Raw genomic sequence first — 17,203 nt, 5'->3', positions numbered from 1 at the left:
GGTAGTGGCGGCAGGGCTCTGGCAGCACTTCAAAGGGTCCGGAGCTCCGCGGTGGCCGGGGCCCTTTAAATTGCCCCTGAGCCCTGGGGCTCCCAGTCACCTCTGCAGCTGGTAGCTCTGGGGGTAAGTTAAAGGCCCCGGGGCTTCTAGCCAGAGCCCTGGGGCCTTCAAATCTTGATTTAAAGGGCCAGGCCCCGCCTCTCCTGGTTGAGGCAACGCCCCACTGCTTGCGACTCTGGAGTACTGGTAAATCCTTTAACTTTCACCCCTGTCTGAACCGCATGTGCTTTCCAGGTGGCTCTTGGCTTCCAGGAAGTCTGCAATCCCTCTACATCCATGTTCCGTACTGGCAGGCTACTGTGTGTGTACAATCAGCAAATGCATCATTTCCTCTTCAAATGGAGCATGTTCAGTCATGTAAAATATCGCCTTTTAATGTCACTGTCAAACTTTTGAAGAAAGGAAGGAAAAATTGGGGGGGTCGGGGTTGGGGTGGAGACTATGAGATGGAAAGACAGAGATGCTCTACAGTGTGTAATCCCCAGGCACTTTTTCCCTTTTCCACTACCAATCCCACTTCAGGGTTTTATATTTTGAAACTATATGTAAGGTAGAACTTCTGTCTGATGGGAGAGGGGCAGCAGTTCTCTAGTAAGCAGTGAGGTGTTGTGTGTCAGGACTATTGCTAACGCACTAAAAATGTCATGTTTTTGATGGTTGTCAACATCTTTTTTTTTAGCAGACAATTTCAATATTGTCATACCCTCTCACACGTCGCCTCTAGGGGGTGCAAATATGCTTGCACACCCAGGCACTAAAACTCCCAGTTACAGCTCTGCATTACATACAGAGCTGTTGCTGGGCAACTATCTTAAATAAATCTAAAACTGTAGGTAGAAACCAAATAAAGTCCAATGGTCTAAATCACTGAGGGCAAGAGACTACACATCCATTAGGCTTTACACACTTATGGTTTAAATTTTTTTTGTAAACTTAGAGTAGGAGGAGGGAAACTCATTGTGCCTTCTGATTATACATGTTGCCAGGTCATCTCAGTTTTAGAGTATAAAAGGCAGCTGCCAGATCTGTCAGTAATTTATCAGTACACACTTTGTCATGTTTCAGTAATAGTAGGGTGACCAGATGTCCCATTTTTAAAGGGACAGTCCCGGTTTTGGGGACTTTTTCTTATATAGGCGCCTATTACCCGCCACCCCCGTCCCGTTTTTTCACAGTTGCTATCTGGTAACCCTAAGTAATAGATCAGGGATTCTCAAACTGGGGGTTGGGACCCCTCAGGGGGTTGCGAGGTTATTACATGGGGGTCGCAAGCTGTCAGCCTCCACCCCAAACCCCACTTTGCCCCCAGCATTTATAATGGTGTTAAATATATTTAAAAGTATTTTTAATTTATAATGGGGGGGTCGCACTCCGAGGCTTGCTGTGTGAAAGGGGTCACCAGTACAAAAGTCTGAACCACTGCAACAGAGGAAGAAATAACTTCATTACACTTGAAGTGGACTGTAAATCTTTCACTGATTTGATTTAATTAACATAATATATACACACACGTTGTTTTGTATAATAACATGAAGTCTGAGAACCTGTTGGCCTGTTCTTATTGAGCTCCAGAGAATATTATATTTCAGTATGCCAGATTCCATATCTTGAAGACAACATACCTTTCTCATTGGCATAAGGAGTCTAGCACTAGGTTTGTCAACTGGGTATGTGGTTCTCTTGTTGAATGGAGCACTGCGTGCAGACAGTGACAATTAGTGTGCTAAAGGTGGAAAGAAAGATGAGATGAAGGGAGTTGTTTGTGGCAACAGGTCTTGATTCTGTGGAGTCTTAGCTAAGTTTCTGCAAGTGACTTACATGTGTACAGTTTTTGACACCTCCTTTCAAGGTAAACAGGAATTTTGTAAGTCTCGGAAACTGGTTACAGAAGTAGAAAATACCCTGAGACCGTCATCAATCCTCCTTCATTAGGAAACCAACTAACTACAAAGCCCCAAAGTCTAATGCTGGGCAAAGGAGCAACAACACTTCTAATGGGTAATCATTAACAGGAGGAAATTGTCTTTGTCATCTTCTTGATTGTAAAGAGAGTGGTCACTTTGGATGGGCTATTACCAGCAGGAGAGTGAGTTTGTGTGTGTGTGGGGGGTGGGGGGCGGAGGGTGAGAAAACCTGGATTTGTGCTGGAAGTGGCCCAACTTGATTATCATACACATTGTAAGGAGAGCCATCACTTTAGATAAGCTATTATCAGCAGGAGAGTTGGGTGAGAGGAGGTATTGTTTCATGGTCTCTGTGTATATAATGTCTTCTGCAGTTTCCACAGTATGCATCCAGTGAAGTGAGCTGTAGCTCATGAAAGCTTATGCTCAAATAAATTGGTTAGTCGCTAAGGTGCCACAAGTACTCCTTTTCTTTTTGCGAATACAGACTAACACGGCTGTTACTCTGAAACCAAAAAAAAAAAAAAGCCTGTTTATTGAGACAAAAGGGTTCAGCCAAGTGGTAACAGGGAAGGTCTAGTAGTTCACCTCTAAAATACCTGGCACTCAAAGAAAAATAGAAAAGATTCATTAACATGTCCTGCTGTTACCTATTTCAAGCACCAGTTAGTTATGTTTTGTGAAGTGTAGCCAAGAAAAAAAAAATTAAAACCATAGTGAGATGATTATTTCATTGTGAATAGCTCTGTGCTACACAGATGATAAAATGTAATTTCATTTTCCTTTTAGGCCGCTATTAATGTCCGTTCCATAATTTATAAATTGTGATCCAGTGATAGGCTCCTGCAGCATGTTAGGGTATTTTAAGTGTCTCACTATTCCCTACAGTTCAAACAGCCTTTCGGGGGTTGATAAGCATAGCATTAAAGACTGACTAGGCTCCCGCCACTTACACAAACTTGCCATATGTAACTTCAACAAGTCATTCTTTATTTGGCTCAGTAGGAAATTAAAAATTAGGTATGTTCCTTACTGCTAATAGCAGTATAGAACTGTACAGGACTTCTTTTCCCTTCAGTTCAGAAGCTAGTGACATCAGAAGTGAATTGCTGTATTTTTTTTTCAATGCCAGTTCTCTTCATTCGTTTTTTCTTTTTGTTTTTTTAACAGTGAAGGGGCTAGACATTAAGTTCTGTGGACCTATTGTATTAATTTCCAGTCAAGTATTTTGATTTTTTTAAGATTCCCATGTGCATCAAATTAGTTACCTTTAATTAGTTTTCTGCGAGTGTACAGTATCTTGAGCCAGAACTCACAATGTTACTTAGAAGTTTGCAGTGAAGCCAAAGAATACCAGTCAACAATTTTTTAAAAATCTGCTGGTAATACGGGTGTGACCCTGAATTTTATTTACTGATCCCTGTCACTTGCTACATTTCAATCGCCTAAATTAATATCCTTGTTATATGACAGTTATCAGCAACCAACTCCAGTGGGTACTGGTTATAACTTAAAAAGAAAAGGAGTACTTGTGGCACCTTAGAGACTAACCAATTTATTTGAGCATAAGCTTTCGTGAGCTACAGCTCACTTCATCGGATGCATACTGTGGAAAATGCATCCGATGAAGTGAGCTGTAGCTCACGAAAGCTTATGCTCAAATAAATTGGTTAGTCTCTAAGGTGCCACAAGTACTCCTTTTCTTTTTGCGAATACGGACTAACATGGCTGTTACTCTGAAACCGGTTATAACTTACTTTGCAAAAGAAAGCACAACATTCTTCTTCATAATAGGAAAATAGTTAAGTATTTCAGGTTATCGTCAGTCTGATCCTCAACCTATGGATACCTCTGTGTGGATTTTCTTGGGTTTTAAGTAAGACATTTAACAGTGTCCTGATGACAATGTGACAGTAGCCCTAGGAACAAAACTGCAATTGAAAACAAAAGTCAGTTCCTTGAGACAAATGTACAGATGACTTAAATCTGTTGGTGGCCTAAATTATGCAAAAATGTCATCATATTGACATACTTTGCAGTATCCTTTTTGCTGGAAGTGGCATTTATACAATCAGATCTGTGCAGTACCAGTATGTGGGAACAGTATGTAGCATTACATTTATGTAATCTTCTAGTTGTCTTAAATGCATTACTACCGAATAAACTTTTGTGTACAAATAGTTTAGTGTAAAAGGTGGCGAAGTAGCGACACCTATAGGTTGTCTCACCTTTTTTTGGTTGTTTATCATAGAATATCAGGGTTGGAAGGGACCTCAGGAGGTCATCTAGTCCAACCCGCTGCTCAAAGCAGGACCAATCCCCAAATAAATCATATGACTGAGAGAGTCATGCCTAGGGCTGAGTAAGCACGTTTGTGCCCTATAGAAGTGGGGTGTGCGTGTGCATGTGCATGTGTGAGAGAGAGAGAGAGATATAGGGTCACGTACCCCACCAGACTGCTGCCTTCCATTTAGCACAGAGGTTTTCAAACTGTGGCGACGTGCCTCACGGTTTGAAAACCATTGCCTCCTGTTAGGAGTCAGTGGATCAGAAGCTGGAGGGAGCTGCCCAGCTCGCTCAGGCCTCTGGCTCTCTGCTGTGGAAACTCAGGTGCTGGCTTACTGGCTCTCCCTGCCCTGAGCCGAGCCTCCTCTGTACAGCCAGGTCCCCAGGCAGGGTGTGGAGCACAGCTTGAAGCTGTGCCCCTGATGTGCTCTTGCCCCTCCCTTGAAGGCACCAGCAGGTGATGCCTGACAGAGCCCAGCTGCCAGCAGCAGAGCCGCAAGAGCCTTGCGGAGCATCTCATGGCAGGTGGACTCTGTGCACAGGAGCCAGCTCCAGGGAGCATCACAACTGGTACTGGCTCCTTTAGGGGAAAGGCAATAGTGTGACGGGGCATACCTTGGATCATGCAGGGGCAACCCAGCTTGGGGGGCAGGGAGGGCTGCCCCACAGCCAGACAGCACCTTGGCTCCCACAACCAGGTGCCTGAATGGGCTGGGCGATTTCCACCAGCTTCCAATCCACTGGCATCTGGCGGCTCAGGTTTGGAAGAAGTATAGAATTTTCAAAAATTTGCCTTTTGGGACATGCTCAAAATAGCTTGTTAGATACTTTGTTTTCTGAATATGCTATACTGCACACTCTCACTTTCATAAAGCACTTTGAGAACCAAAGATGAATGATCATTTTGTATATTGAAAACATTAAGAAACCAATAGCATGCAAGAATTCTAACTCTGTCGCTTGCTGTTCCCACTAGACATATTCTTGGCATGGTGAAGACTGTATCTTTAAAGAGAAGACTTCAAAGGAGCATGTCGCTGCTTTAGATGAGTCAGAGCTTTTCTGAATCATCTCGTAGATCTCAACCCAGCCCCTACTGCCTCAAACTGTCACCTAATACAGTTCCTCACAATGCTGAATCATAAAGCAACCACCCGTGTTAGCTAACGGGGGTGGAATTCCATCCCAGCTGCTTTCCTTTAAGGAGCCAGAAGCAGTTATCCTCAGGAGAACAAGTAAAACTAGTGGGGCAGCGCTGCTCCATTGGCAGTCAAAATGCTTCAGTTTCACAACCAGCCTGAAAAAAGACAGAGGTCATGTACCAGCACCAGGCCACCAGTGTCACGAGCAGCATGATCCCATCAACCCAACTGACAACACACCCTCAACTCGGTTGGGAAATTCTGCTGCCTGGGCGGCATGCTTTCCAGCCATGCCAGGGTATATGATGAGATCGTTCAGTACCCGGCACAAGCTCTGGAGGAAGTGTGGAGTCTGCCACAGAATTAAGATAAAAATCTGTTGTGTTGTTGTACTCACCTCACTCCTCTGTGACTGTGAGACATGGATACTCTACCAACATCCCATCAAGCAGCTGGAGAGCTTCTGGCTTCGCTGTCTAAGATCGATATGTAACATCAAGTGGCAGGACAGGATCTCCAACACTGAAGTCCTTGGGAGGTGGCAAATCCCTGGCATCGAGAGCATGCTCATCAGCGCTCAACTTTGCTGGGTCGGACGTATATACTGAAAGCAGTGCTATACAGTCAGCTGAGCACAGGAATGCATTTTAAGGTTGACATGTCTTTAGATACCTTGAAGGCCAACCTCTAAGAATTCAGGATAGACCTTAGAACCTGGGAACTTGTTGCACTGGACAGATACAGATGGAGAGGTTCGTGCCATGAGGCCATGCCCACTTTTAAGGAGAGGTATGTGAGGTCTCTGCAGGAAAAGAGAGCATATCGTAAGGCCAGTGCCTCAAACCTTTTCCCCAACGATGATTACACTTGAAAGATATATGCAGTCACATTTGCAAATCCAGGATCGGACTTGCTTCCCACGTGGGAATCCATAGAAACAAACCCAGAACTCACGTCAATGCTAGCTGAATGCTCATCCACCGAAGTGACAGGAGAATCCAACAGTCATTGATCAAAAGTGGAGATTGTGATATAGGGTCTTCGGGATGAACATTTGGAAGGGAGATAGCTATGTGCAGTGAAAAATGGATTTAGATAATGGCTGGATGTATGGCTCTTGAACAAATACCAGCACCATCCATCCCCTAAGTGCTTGTCTGAGTTTTGGATTGTTGATGTCAACAAATTTTGATCTTTGTTCTTACAAATGTTGATGGCTGTAGGTGGTAGTTCTTTCAAAGCTTGAATAAGCAAAGAGTTGCTTTTGTCTTCAGACTGAAGCTCATGGTCTAAAGCAGAGTTAATGAGATTATATTTTTTGGCCACCTGCATGGTAGAAGAAATATCAACTCTTCAAGCATAAATCAGAGCGAAACTAAGTATTGTAAGGATTGGTAAATAGCTCAAAGTGGTTGGAAGGAAAGTGTGCCATAATCTTACACATTTCTCTCATTACTCTCACTAAATCTTCCCTTCAGCGTTTCTTTTTGTAATGAAGAATTTCATTTCATTGAAGTTGGAAAGGTCTTCTCATTAAATTGTCAGTTTAACAGTTCAGTTTCACTTGACTTGATGTGGGCTTGAGTCCAAGCCTAGAGAGGGGTGACAACTATAATATGCCAGCAAAATTACTCTAAAAATGTCATCTTAGTACTGTACTTATGACGCAGACTCCCACAGTACAGGAATGAACGTATGTTTGGTTTACTGGGTTAAAATATGACAAAGTCTGTACTGATAAATTATGGACAGATCTAACATCTGCCTTTTATACTCTAAAATTGAGATGAGCTGTAACATGTATAATCAGAAGGCACAATGAGTTTCCCTCCTCCTACTCTAAGTTCACAAAAAATGTTTAAATCATAAGTGTGTAAAGCCTAATGGGTGTGTAGTCTCTTGCCCTCAGTGATTTAGACCATTTGGACTGTATCTGATTGCTACCTACAGTTTTAGATTTATTCACGATGGTTGCCCATCATCAGCTCTGTATGTAATGCAGAGCTGTAGCTGGGCATTCTAGCACCTGGGTGAGCAAGCATATTTGCACGCCCCAGAGATGACGTGTGGGAGGGCACATGGGGTCATGTTTCTCTCCCCGCTCTTACCCCCCCCATTTCTGTCTTCCATTTGCACAGGAGGTTTTCAAACTGTGAGGGTGTGCCCCACAATTTGAAAACTGTCACCTCCTGCCAGGAGCTCGTGGATCAGAACCTGGTGGGAGCCACCTGGTCTGCTCAGGCCCTTGGGTCTTGGCAGTTTTGGAGCCAGGGTGCTGGCTGCCCAGCAGCCCTCCCTGCCCTGCTCCCTGAGCTGGGCTGAGCACTCCACAGGCAGGGCAAATGACACAGCTCCGAGTTGCGCCCCTGACGTGCTCTTACCACTCCTTTGAAAGAGCTTGGCGATGGCTGGCACCGCCCCCTGGAGCTCGCCCCTTGGGCTCTATGGATAAGGGCTGGCTCCAGGATGTGTTGCCTCTCCCCCGAAGGAACCCAGTGCCAGCTGGCAAGAGTGCATTGGGACAGGGCTTAGAGCTGTGCCACCCACTCTGCCTGGGGAGCGCCTGGCCATGCAGAGGCAGTCCGGCTTGGGAAACAGGGCAAGGAGGGTTGCCAGCCAGCACCCCAGCTCCCACAGTGCAGAAAGCTAGGGGCCTGAGCATGCCATGTGGCTCCCACCAGCTTCTGATCTGCTGGTTCCTGGCAGGAGGCAATGGCTTTCAAACTGTGAGGCACGTCGCCACAGTTTGAAAACCTCTGTGCTAAATGGAAGGCAGAAATCTGGGGGATGGGGACATGTGATTCCATGTGCTCCTCCCCACACTGCTCCATTTTTCAGCCCCCACTGTTTTATACCCTGGGCTGCTGGTCTGCTTGCCCCGCACTGGTTACAGCCCTGACGTAATGATGGGGTTCCATGTGTTTGGGGTGTTTGGGCTAATTGTGTGACCCTTGCAAATCATTCATATAAATTATGATGGGCCTGTTCAGGTTTTTCTTAGGTTTTCTTTTTCTATCGTTTTTTATCCTTGTTTGCTTCTTCCCTAAAGGCTGGAGTTCATGCAGCTGTTCTCGTAGTTAAGAGTAGCTTCAGTAACTAATGCTGCAATTAAGATTCCCCTCATTCTCCCACCCCACTTCCCCTGTGTGTGTGTGTGTATGTGTTGCTTTTTGTGCCATGGCAGTAACCAAATAAACACACATGAAAACTAATTCTAAAAATGTTTACTTACAGAGTTTTTTCTGTGTTCCGATATGGAATCGTAAAAACGTAGGAGAGGTCAAGTCCAGCCACTGTGTTTAGGTTTACTTGGTCCTACCTCAACCATCTCTGATGGGTTTTTGTCCAGCCATCCAGTGATGTGGATTCCACAACTTTCCTTGGAAGCCTATTCCAAAACTTGATTTATCGTTTATAGTTACAAGTTTTTCTGTAATAGCGAACGTAAATCTCCCTTGTCACAGATTAAGCCCATTTTGCTACTTGTCCTACTTTCAGTGGACAGGAACAATTGATCACCATCCTCTTTACAACAGCCCTTAACATATTAAAAACTTATCAGGTCCCTGCTTAGTCGTTGTGTGTGTATGTGTGACAAAACTAAGTAGCCCCAGTATTTTTAATCTTCCCTCATGGGTCAGGTTTTCTAAACCTTACATTGTTTTTGACTCTCCATTATGTTGGCATCCAGAATTGAACCTAGTACTCCAGCGGAGGCTTCACCACTGCTGAATAGAGTGAAATAATTACCTCCAGTGTCTTTCTTATGACACTCCTGTTAATATACCTCAGAATGACATTAGCCTTTTTCTCAACTACATGGTTGACTCCTAATCCATTTTGTGATCAACTATAATCCCAAGACTATTATCAGCAGCACTACCACCTAGCCAGTTATTACCCATTTTGTAGTTGGGCATTTGATTCCCCCCCTTCCCAACTATAGTACTTTGCATTTCTCTCTATTGAATTCCTGTTTTTTTGGATTGCAGACCAATTCTCCAATTGTTAAGGTCATTTTGAATTCTAATCCTGTTTTCTAAGTGCTTTCAACTCCTCACAGCTTGCTGTCATCTGCAGATTTCATAGGCATACTCTCCACCCCATTATCTAAGTCATTAATGAAAATATTGATTAGTATGGGATCCAGGAGAAACCCTGAGGGACCCTACTAGAAATACTCTCCCAGTTTGACAGCGAACCATTAATAACTATCGAAGTATGATTTTTCAACCAATTATGCACCCACCTCTCGGTTATCATCATCTTTCCCTAGGTTGCTTATGAGAATGTCATTTGGGACTGTAAAGCCTTATTAAAATTAAAATATTTCCTCTCTGTTGTTCACTTCCCCCACCCCAATCCACTAGGTCAGTAGCCCTGTCAAAGAAAGAAATTAGGTTGGTTTGGCTTGATTTTTTTTTTTTTTTTTTTTGACAAATTCATTGTGGCTATTCTGTATAACCCTATTATCCTTTAGGTGCTTACAAATTGATTAATAATTTGTTGTCATTTAAGGGGCTTTATTTTTAAGCAAAAATTTACAGTAATTTATGTTTTGGAACTGGTACAGTAGTTATCAAGTGCTTGTGTCCCTTTTTGGGCTATCAGTGCCCTCTAGGGGTAAAACTGAAAATTGTCATAACTACTCCTTTTCTTAAGAATAACCACATAGTTAAGAAAAGGAGGACTTGTGGCACCTTAGAGACTAACAAGTTTAGTGCCACAAGTCCTCTTTTTATTTTTGCGGATACAGACTAACATGGCTGCTACTCTGAAACCTGTCACATAGTTAAGGTTAAACTTTTGTCACAGTTATTTTTAGTAAAAGTCACCGACAGGTCCGGGCAATAAACACAAATTGACCTGTCGTGACTTTTATTAAAAAATAATGAGGGGAGAGAGGGCAGGAGGGGGAGGAATGACACCTGGATCCCCATAGGTGTGGGGAGGGGGCTGACAGTCCCAGTCCCAGCCCCACCGCCACGAGGGGAGGGGAAGGTACAGTCCCAGCTCCAGCCCCTGCCAAGGCTGCAGGGTGGGGGCACACAAGAGCGGCTCCAGCTGCAGGGGGTGGGCGCACAGATAATAATTAGATATTATGTTAAGCTGACAATGGTAATGTAATGGGAATCTTTTATTGAATCTTGTCTCCGTGTTTTAAATTTCTAAAGCAAGATGTTACAATTGTTCATATTCTGATCATTCATAACTTTTTTTTTTCTTGGTTTGCAGATGAAAACACTAAGGAAGCTTTGCAGGTGAAGAAAAGTCTGAGTGAGAAGGTTTCTCTTTACAGAGGTGACATTACATTGCTTGAGGTTGACGCTATAGTTAATGCAGGTAAGTAATCTTTTAATGTGGTTATATTTAGAAACTTATAGTATTCTTTACACTTCTGGGGAAAAAAAAGATATATAACATGACTATATGCTGTGGAAACCATAACATGTCGAAACTGTTGCTCATAAAGTTTGCAATCTGCGTACAGCAGATAACTTCATCCTGTGTGCCATTATTGTTAGACTTTTGTAAAAGCACAAAGCATTTTTTTCCTTAATTTGGATAGTTGAGAATTTGCACTGTATGTGGCAAAACACTAAAATTAGATGTTGGAGATTAGCTTACTGTAATATGACCTACCTGAGACTCAATGGTGAAGAATGCAGCAGGTGATTTATTTTAAGAGTATTTCACTTGGAGATGAGAACTTTGGGAACTGTATCAACTTCTTCCTAGCTTTTATGTGTATCTTAAAGTTTTGGGGCTGACATGTAAAGTCCTGAACGGCTTGCTTGAGAAACCATCTATCTCCTTATACTGTACTGCCAGGTTGCATTCAACGGAGACTCTGGTGCTGTTTTGAGAGAGGGAGCTGCTGGCATCATATTCTTCATGAGAGAAGACCCCGTTACTTAGATATTCATTTCCCTCCATAGTAGGAATAAGCAGAATGTCTTGACCTTTGTTGGCACAGTACAAAGCCCACCAGTTTGTTTAGGCATTTGGAGAGAGTTGTGGATCTAATTTTTTCCCCTGTGGAGTATCTTTGTTGTAGTTATTGGGTGTAACAGATGTACTTTATTGTTAAGAGTGCTGCGTTACTTGGAAGTTGTTCTTGTGGTATTGTCTATTTAAATATTGCAAGGATACCTGGAGCCTGACAAAAGTTTTTGTATTGTATAAAGAAATAACATTAGGGGTTTTTTTTTTGTTAGCATTAAGTCCTTTTAAAATTTAACCTCACAAAAAATTTTGTGGGAGCTGGTTGGATTCTCATAAAGATTTAAAACAACTGATATGGAAGGAGCTAAATGAAAGAAGAAGAATGGATGAATCTGAGGTATTGAATATCTATAAAATACTTATGCAAATAGTTATGACCAAGCGTGAATTAAACTGAATGGCAAAGTGGTGTTAAATTTTAAGTTGTGGTGGGTATTCCATAGATAGTGTCTGTGGAAAATGTGCTGATGTTTCTCAGGGCTGTTTTTTACATAGAGTGCATAAAATTGTGATCATGGGGAGGAGGGGAAGAATCATTTTCAGTATATTTCTTTCCAGATCCCAATCTGCACTGTTACTCCAAGCATCACAGCTAAATGGAAGGTGGAACAATTGCTAAACCATCTGTTAATTGTTAGGTTAATGCCTAAACTAGCAGAATTTCATTAAACTTATGACTCTATGGGGAAAAAAAATCCATGAAACCAAGTTGCACTAAACTTGCTGTTAGTTGAGTTGTAAATACACAATTTTTTTTTTTTAAATCCTGTATTTTACCATTGAAGCCATGGGTGGTGGGTGAAGCTTCCCCTTGGGGAGGCTAACGCCCTGCTCGCTGCTCTCAGCCCCCCCTCATCCAGGGCGGACGGGGGTGGGTGGGTGGAGAACTGAGAGCTTGGCACTAGCCAGGACTGCAGCGGAGCCCCTCCCCTGTCCCTTTCCACCCCCACTCGCTCCTTTCCGCCCCCACCGCCATGGTTCCGAGATGGGGCCACAGCAGGAAGCCGGAACACCTCCAGCTACAGGGCTGTGGCAGGGGGAGATGTTTCCAGGGGTGCCAAATTGGCCAGTGCCCTTGGACACAGGCCCCATGGGCACGTGCCGCTGTCCCCTCCCTCCCCAAGCGGCATGAAGTTGACAGAGGCTTAGGCTCCTCAAGCCTCCATTACTCACCGCCTATGGTTGAAGCAACATTAATGGCCCCTTGTTATTTAGGACATGCAGTTTACCTTAATGCAGCAAAACATTCTGTTCATTATCTTGCTCTATCTCTGTTATATTTGGAGGTAGATAACTTGGAAAATAGCTTCCCTCCAAGTTATTAACCTACTTCCTTCCTTCACACAGGCACAAGATGATATACACTGGCTTTCCATTTGTATTTTACTTGGTCTTTATTGAAACACTCAGAACAACTGAGTAGTGCTTGAAAAGGAAGCTGCCATATATGGCTTGTTTTTGTTCTTATAATTTGTATCTCTCTTGCTTGGAGAGAAGACTGCAGCTGGCTGAAATTTTGACTATTTTTCATAAAGGCCTTTTCTCGTTTTGAAAAAAAAATTTTTTTTGCAACTTCTAAATTTTCTGTTTTTCAATTAAATTGAGTAAATATTTAGGTTTTTCTCTTTTGGCTTATCAGTTTTCCTCCCCCCTTATCTTTTCCCCTCTTCCTTACCTTCCAAGCCCCGTTTTGTTATAGAGGGGAGGAGAAGTGAGACTGACTGAGTGGTGTGGAGGGAAGAAACAGGAGGGGGAACAAAAGAAATGAGAGAAATTTTTAAACCCGAATTGTTTTGAATAAAAGAAAAATGACTTCCTTTTGAAACCTGCAGAATGAAAATGAATTTGCAATTTTGAAATTTTTTGCAAATCATTTTTTTTCCCAACCAAGTCTGCTAAAGACCCAGTCTATACCTATTGTTTTCCTTCCCAAAACTTGCAATGATTATTTCTAATCTGAGAAACTGCAACATGATTAGAATCTGAAAGATAAAGTATTACACTCAACCATTGCCAATAAAAATATAAGAAAACTGTGATAGTAATGAAAAGGAGATGTTAATATCTTTCTCCCTGGACAATGCTTCGCTAGCAATTACCAGGGTCTTGTGTATTCTCTGGTCATAAGATTTTTGTACAGTGATTGTGCAGTAAATTCTACATTTTTTTTTTCAGTTTTTTTTTAAAAAAGTTTCTAACCCTTATGATTGCAGTAAAAAGTTTCTCTCTTCTACTTTATTCACATTTAAATAATTTGCGTGTCTCACTTTAAGGCATTTTCTCTAGTCCTCAAAGAGCTCTCTATCTGTTGAGTTTATCAAAAAGAAGATTGAGGTGACTTAATCAGTATATAAGTTCCTTCATGGTCATTGGGCGGTTAGACCACCTCTAACAGGCTCTTTAATCTAGTGGAGAAAGACATAACAAGAACCTATTGCTGGAAGCTGAAGCCAGACAAATACAAATTAAAAATAAGGCACAGACTTTTATATGTGGGGGTGATTAACCTTTGGAACAAACTACCAAGAATTGACTGTCTTGATGCCTTCAGATGAAGACTGATGTCTTTCTGGAAGCTATGTGTTTATCCAAGCACAAGCTGTACTTTAGGGTTATAGGATTCAGAATAACTGGATGGATGAAATTTAATGGCCTGTGATATAGAGGAGGTCAAGTAGATGATCTAAGTGTCCCTTCTGGCCTTAGACACTATGAATCTATAAAAAGGTGCAGCTTTGCTGTCCTGAGACTGTAGGCAGCCTGAAAATGTGTGGAAGCTGTATATTGTTCTGTTTAATCTTAATGGTTTTAGCTTTGAAACCTAATAAGTTTTAAAACTTCACTGCTCATTATATAGCAGCGATATCCAGGTGATGTCCCACAGTTGCAAATTTTCTTCCTCTTCTCAAGTCATCTGTACACATTTCTCCCTAGCAAATTTTATGTTGTAGTTTATATATTGTCAGTACTAAAATACTTCGCAAGTTCACAACTGGAACTGCAAGGAGAGCATAAACTGAATTAATAATTTTTTTTTCATTTTATTGAAAACCTTAATTTTTTTAATTTGAATTAAGTTGCCACAGAATTTCCACTCTGCTGCCACAGTTTGCCATAGAATTTGCTACAGAATACATATGTTGTAGGATTAACCCAGGTGGATTACATTACATCATGAAGTTAGGAAACAGAAACCAAACAAACCAACCATCATGTCTCAGCGAAGTTATGTGAAAAGTGTTGCATGCTATTCTTCTGTAGGATACTCAGTCACTTGGCAAAGCTGTGCCAATGTTTTAAGAAAAAAACAGACCCCAAAAATAATAATTAAAACCTAAGAATAGTGAGCTGGAAATAAAACCTAAAAATACTGGGTGACAGGGAATGTAGAAACAGCCGAGTGAAGAAATAGGAACCCCTTTATAGTGTCACTCACTTGCTTTTTGTTGAGAACTCTCCTTAAGACTAATTGTAGAAAATTTTTAAATATCATCACTCAATTTGTTGAAGTAGCTCTGACTGATACTGGCCATATGGCCAATTGCCTGTAGCTTTGTAGAGGTTGCTGGAGAATATATGCTGTCAGTAAGGGCTTTTCAGCTGTCTCACTCCACCATCTAGTCACTGTGGCCTCAATTTATCAGTTTGCTGAGCACCTTGACCCTTGATCCATCAAAGCGTTAAGCACATGTTTTTACTTTAAGCACCAGTAGTCCCTGTGAAGTGAAGCATGTGCTGTTTGCTGGATTGGGGGCAAAATGCTCAGCATCTTTCAAGATCAAGCCTTTTATCTCTGTGAGCAGAATGTAAACTTGATCCCTTCCTCACTCCATGTATGTATGAGTCCCTGCCTGCGTCGCCTTCCTTTGCGCTCCCTCATCTGAAAATAAGATAAAATAGAGCCACAACACAGAGACGCATTTCCAGCCATTTCCTCCATGACCTCAGTGCAGCCCTTTCTGATCCATTGGTGGAATTACAAGCAGCGGTGAAGAGACTGTATTCAAACGGCGGTGATTTATCATCCCATCACAGCATATGCTTTTAAGAATGTGATGAAAAAAGTCTGAGTTTTTTTCCCCCATATCACTTTTCCAATGAAGTTCAGGGAAGAAAGTGTTTTATATTCATTTATACAAAAGTTCTAAGTTTGTGATTTAAGTCAAAATTTGTTTGTGCCTGGACACAGGGAAACTGTAGGGTTTTTTTCCAGTTTTTCTAGTTTACAGATTAAAGGTTTTTAATCACATAGAGTAGAACCTCAGCGTTACGAACACCAGAGTTATGAACTGACAAGTAAACACCACACTTCGTTTGGAACCAGAAGTACACAATCAGGCAGCAACAGAGACCCGCCCCCCCCACAAAAAAAAAGTAAATACAGTACAGTATGGTGTTAAGTGTAAACTACTTTAAAAAAAAAAGAGAGAGATTTGACAAGGTAAGGAAACTATTTCTATGCTTGTTTCATTTAAATTAAGATGCTTAAAAGCAGCATTTTTCTTCTGCATAGTAAAGTTTCAAACCTGTGGTAAATCAATGTTTGTCTGCAAACTTTTGAAAGAACAACCATAACATTTTGTTCAGAGTTACAAACAACCTCCATTCCTGAGGTGTTTGTAACTTTGAGGTTCTACTGTACGTGGACTTCTGTTTTTTAATTTAAATGTAATACCAAAAGACGTTACCCGCATTCAAAAGTGTTCTAAAAAGCTTTTGGTCGCAAAAAACTTGAATATAAACAGAGACTCAGTTTAACCTTAGTAAACAAGGAAATCTGTTCTCACTCTCAGTATCTTGATTTGTGTTCTCTTGTGTATATCTACTTTTATATGTTTTATTGTTTATTAAAGGAGTTACAAAAGTTGATGAGGCTACAAAATGGAATTAACCATTGAATGCTGTCCAGCACATGAGTTACTCAAGGCAAAACTAAACATCAGTACAACTTGTTGTTCATGAAGTACCAGCCCTAAAAAACACTACTGAAAACAGGAATGAGAATGGTGTACTGTAATTTACCTGAACTGTTGACGGTTTCCATGGTTTTTTTTCCCTACGAGATCAGATGGCAGAGTGCTGAGTATAAAATCTAGGCTGGTTTATTCTTAAACTAATGAAAATGGCTGTAAATCTTGCTATTCTTGGGTTTGGTAGTTCAGTATGCTTTTTGCAGTCCCGTTTCCTTTTTGAATTTCTGGCAAATAAATATCACTTCAAATCTGAAGTTTACTTTCAGGGGAAATAACTCTCATTTCTTAACATTAAAGTAATGTGTGCTTCGTTACACTGTGGTGTCGAATTGTTTCATGTGCTTTTGTGCAATCAAAGGAGCCAGGTAGGCATTCTAGAATTTTAGTCAACACTGGTGATTGAGCAGAGGCTCCCCTTTGATATGGACACAGCGGCAAAATGAGGACAGATGCGTGCCTGGAATTAAGCGGCAGGCCCCAACTTTTATTAAACTGTAACACAAGGGAGTGCCACTGTTCCCTATTCCCTCATACTCTCCTATACCAGACATTTAATTGGTTACAGTGTTGCTTGTCATATAACCCATAACTGGCACCAGAATTACAGGGCTCCTTGCCATATAACCTATACTACAGGATAGGCTCTCCTCAGCCTACCCCCCAGGATTCAGTTCTGAGTCTATGCACCCTCCTCTCCGCCTCCATGAGGGGTGAGCAGGATGCAGTCCTCAGGCCCTGAAGGCCACAATTTCTGACCTCGGCCTGTGAGGCCCAAGGTACAAAAATCCCAAGTCTTTTACTTCTGGGAACCATTCATTTTATTCTCTTAACT

At 41.9% G+C, this 17,203-nt stretch overlaps 1 protein-coding gene across 1 annotated transcript in view; it reads left to right on the top strand.

The window, feature by feature from the left end:
- The window catches only part of MACROD2 (mono-ADP ribosylhydrolase 2), a 1,333,771-nt gene that overhangs the window by 46,491 nt on the left and 1,270,077 nt on the right, over positions 1 to 17,203 (top strand). The window contains exon 3 of the mRNA XM_077812043.1: positions 10,628 to 10,735. Within this exon, the coding sequence (XP_077668169.1) occupies positions 10,628 to 10,735 (108 nt within the window). The remainder of the gene's footprint in view (positions 1 to 10,627; positions 10,736 to 17,203) is intronic.

Source organism: Eretmochelys imbricata, chromosome 3 (assembly GCF_965152235.1).
Source record: "Eretmochelys imbricata isolate rEreImb1 chromosome 3, rEreImb1.hap1, whole genome shotgun sequence".
NCBI lineage: Eukaryota > Metazoa > Chordata > Testudines > Cheloniidae > Eretmochelys > Eretmochelys imbricata.
This window is presented reverse-complemented; position numbering and strand designations above follow the sequence as displayed.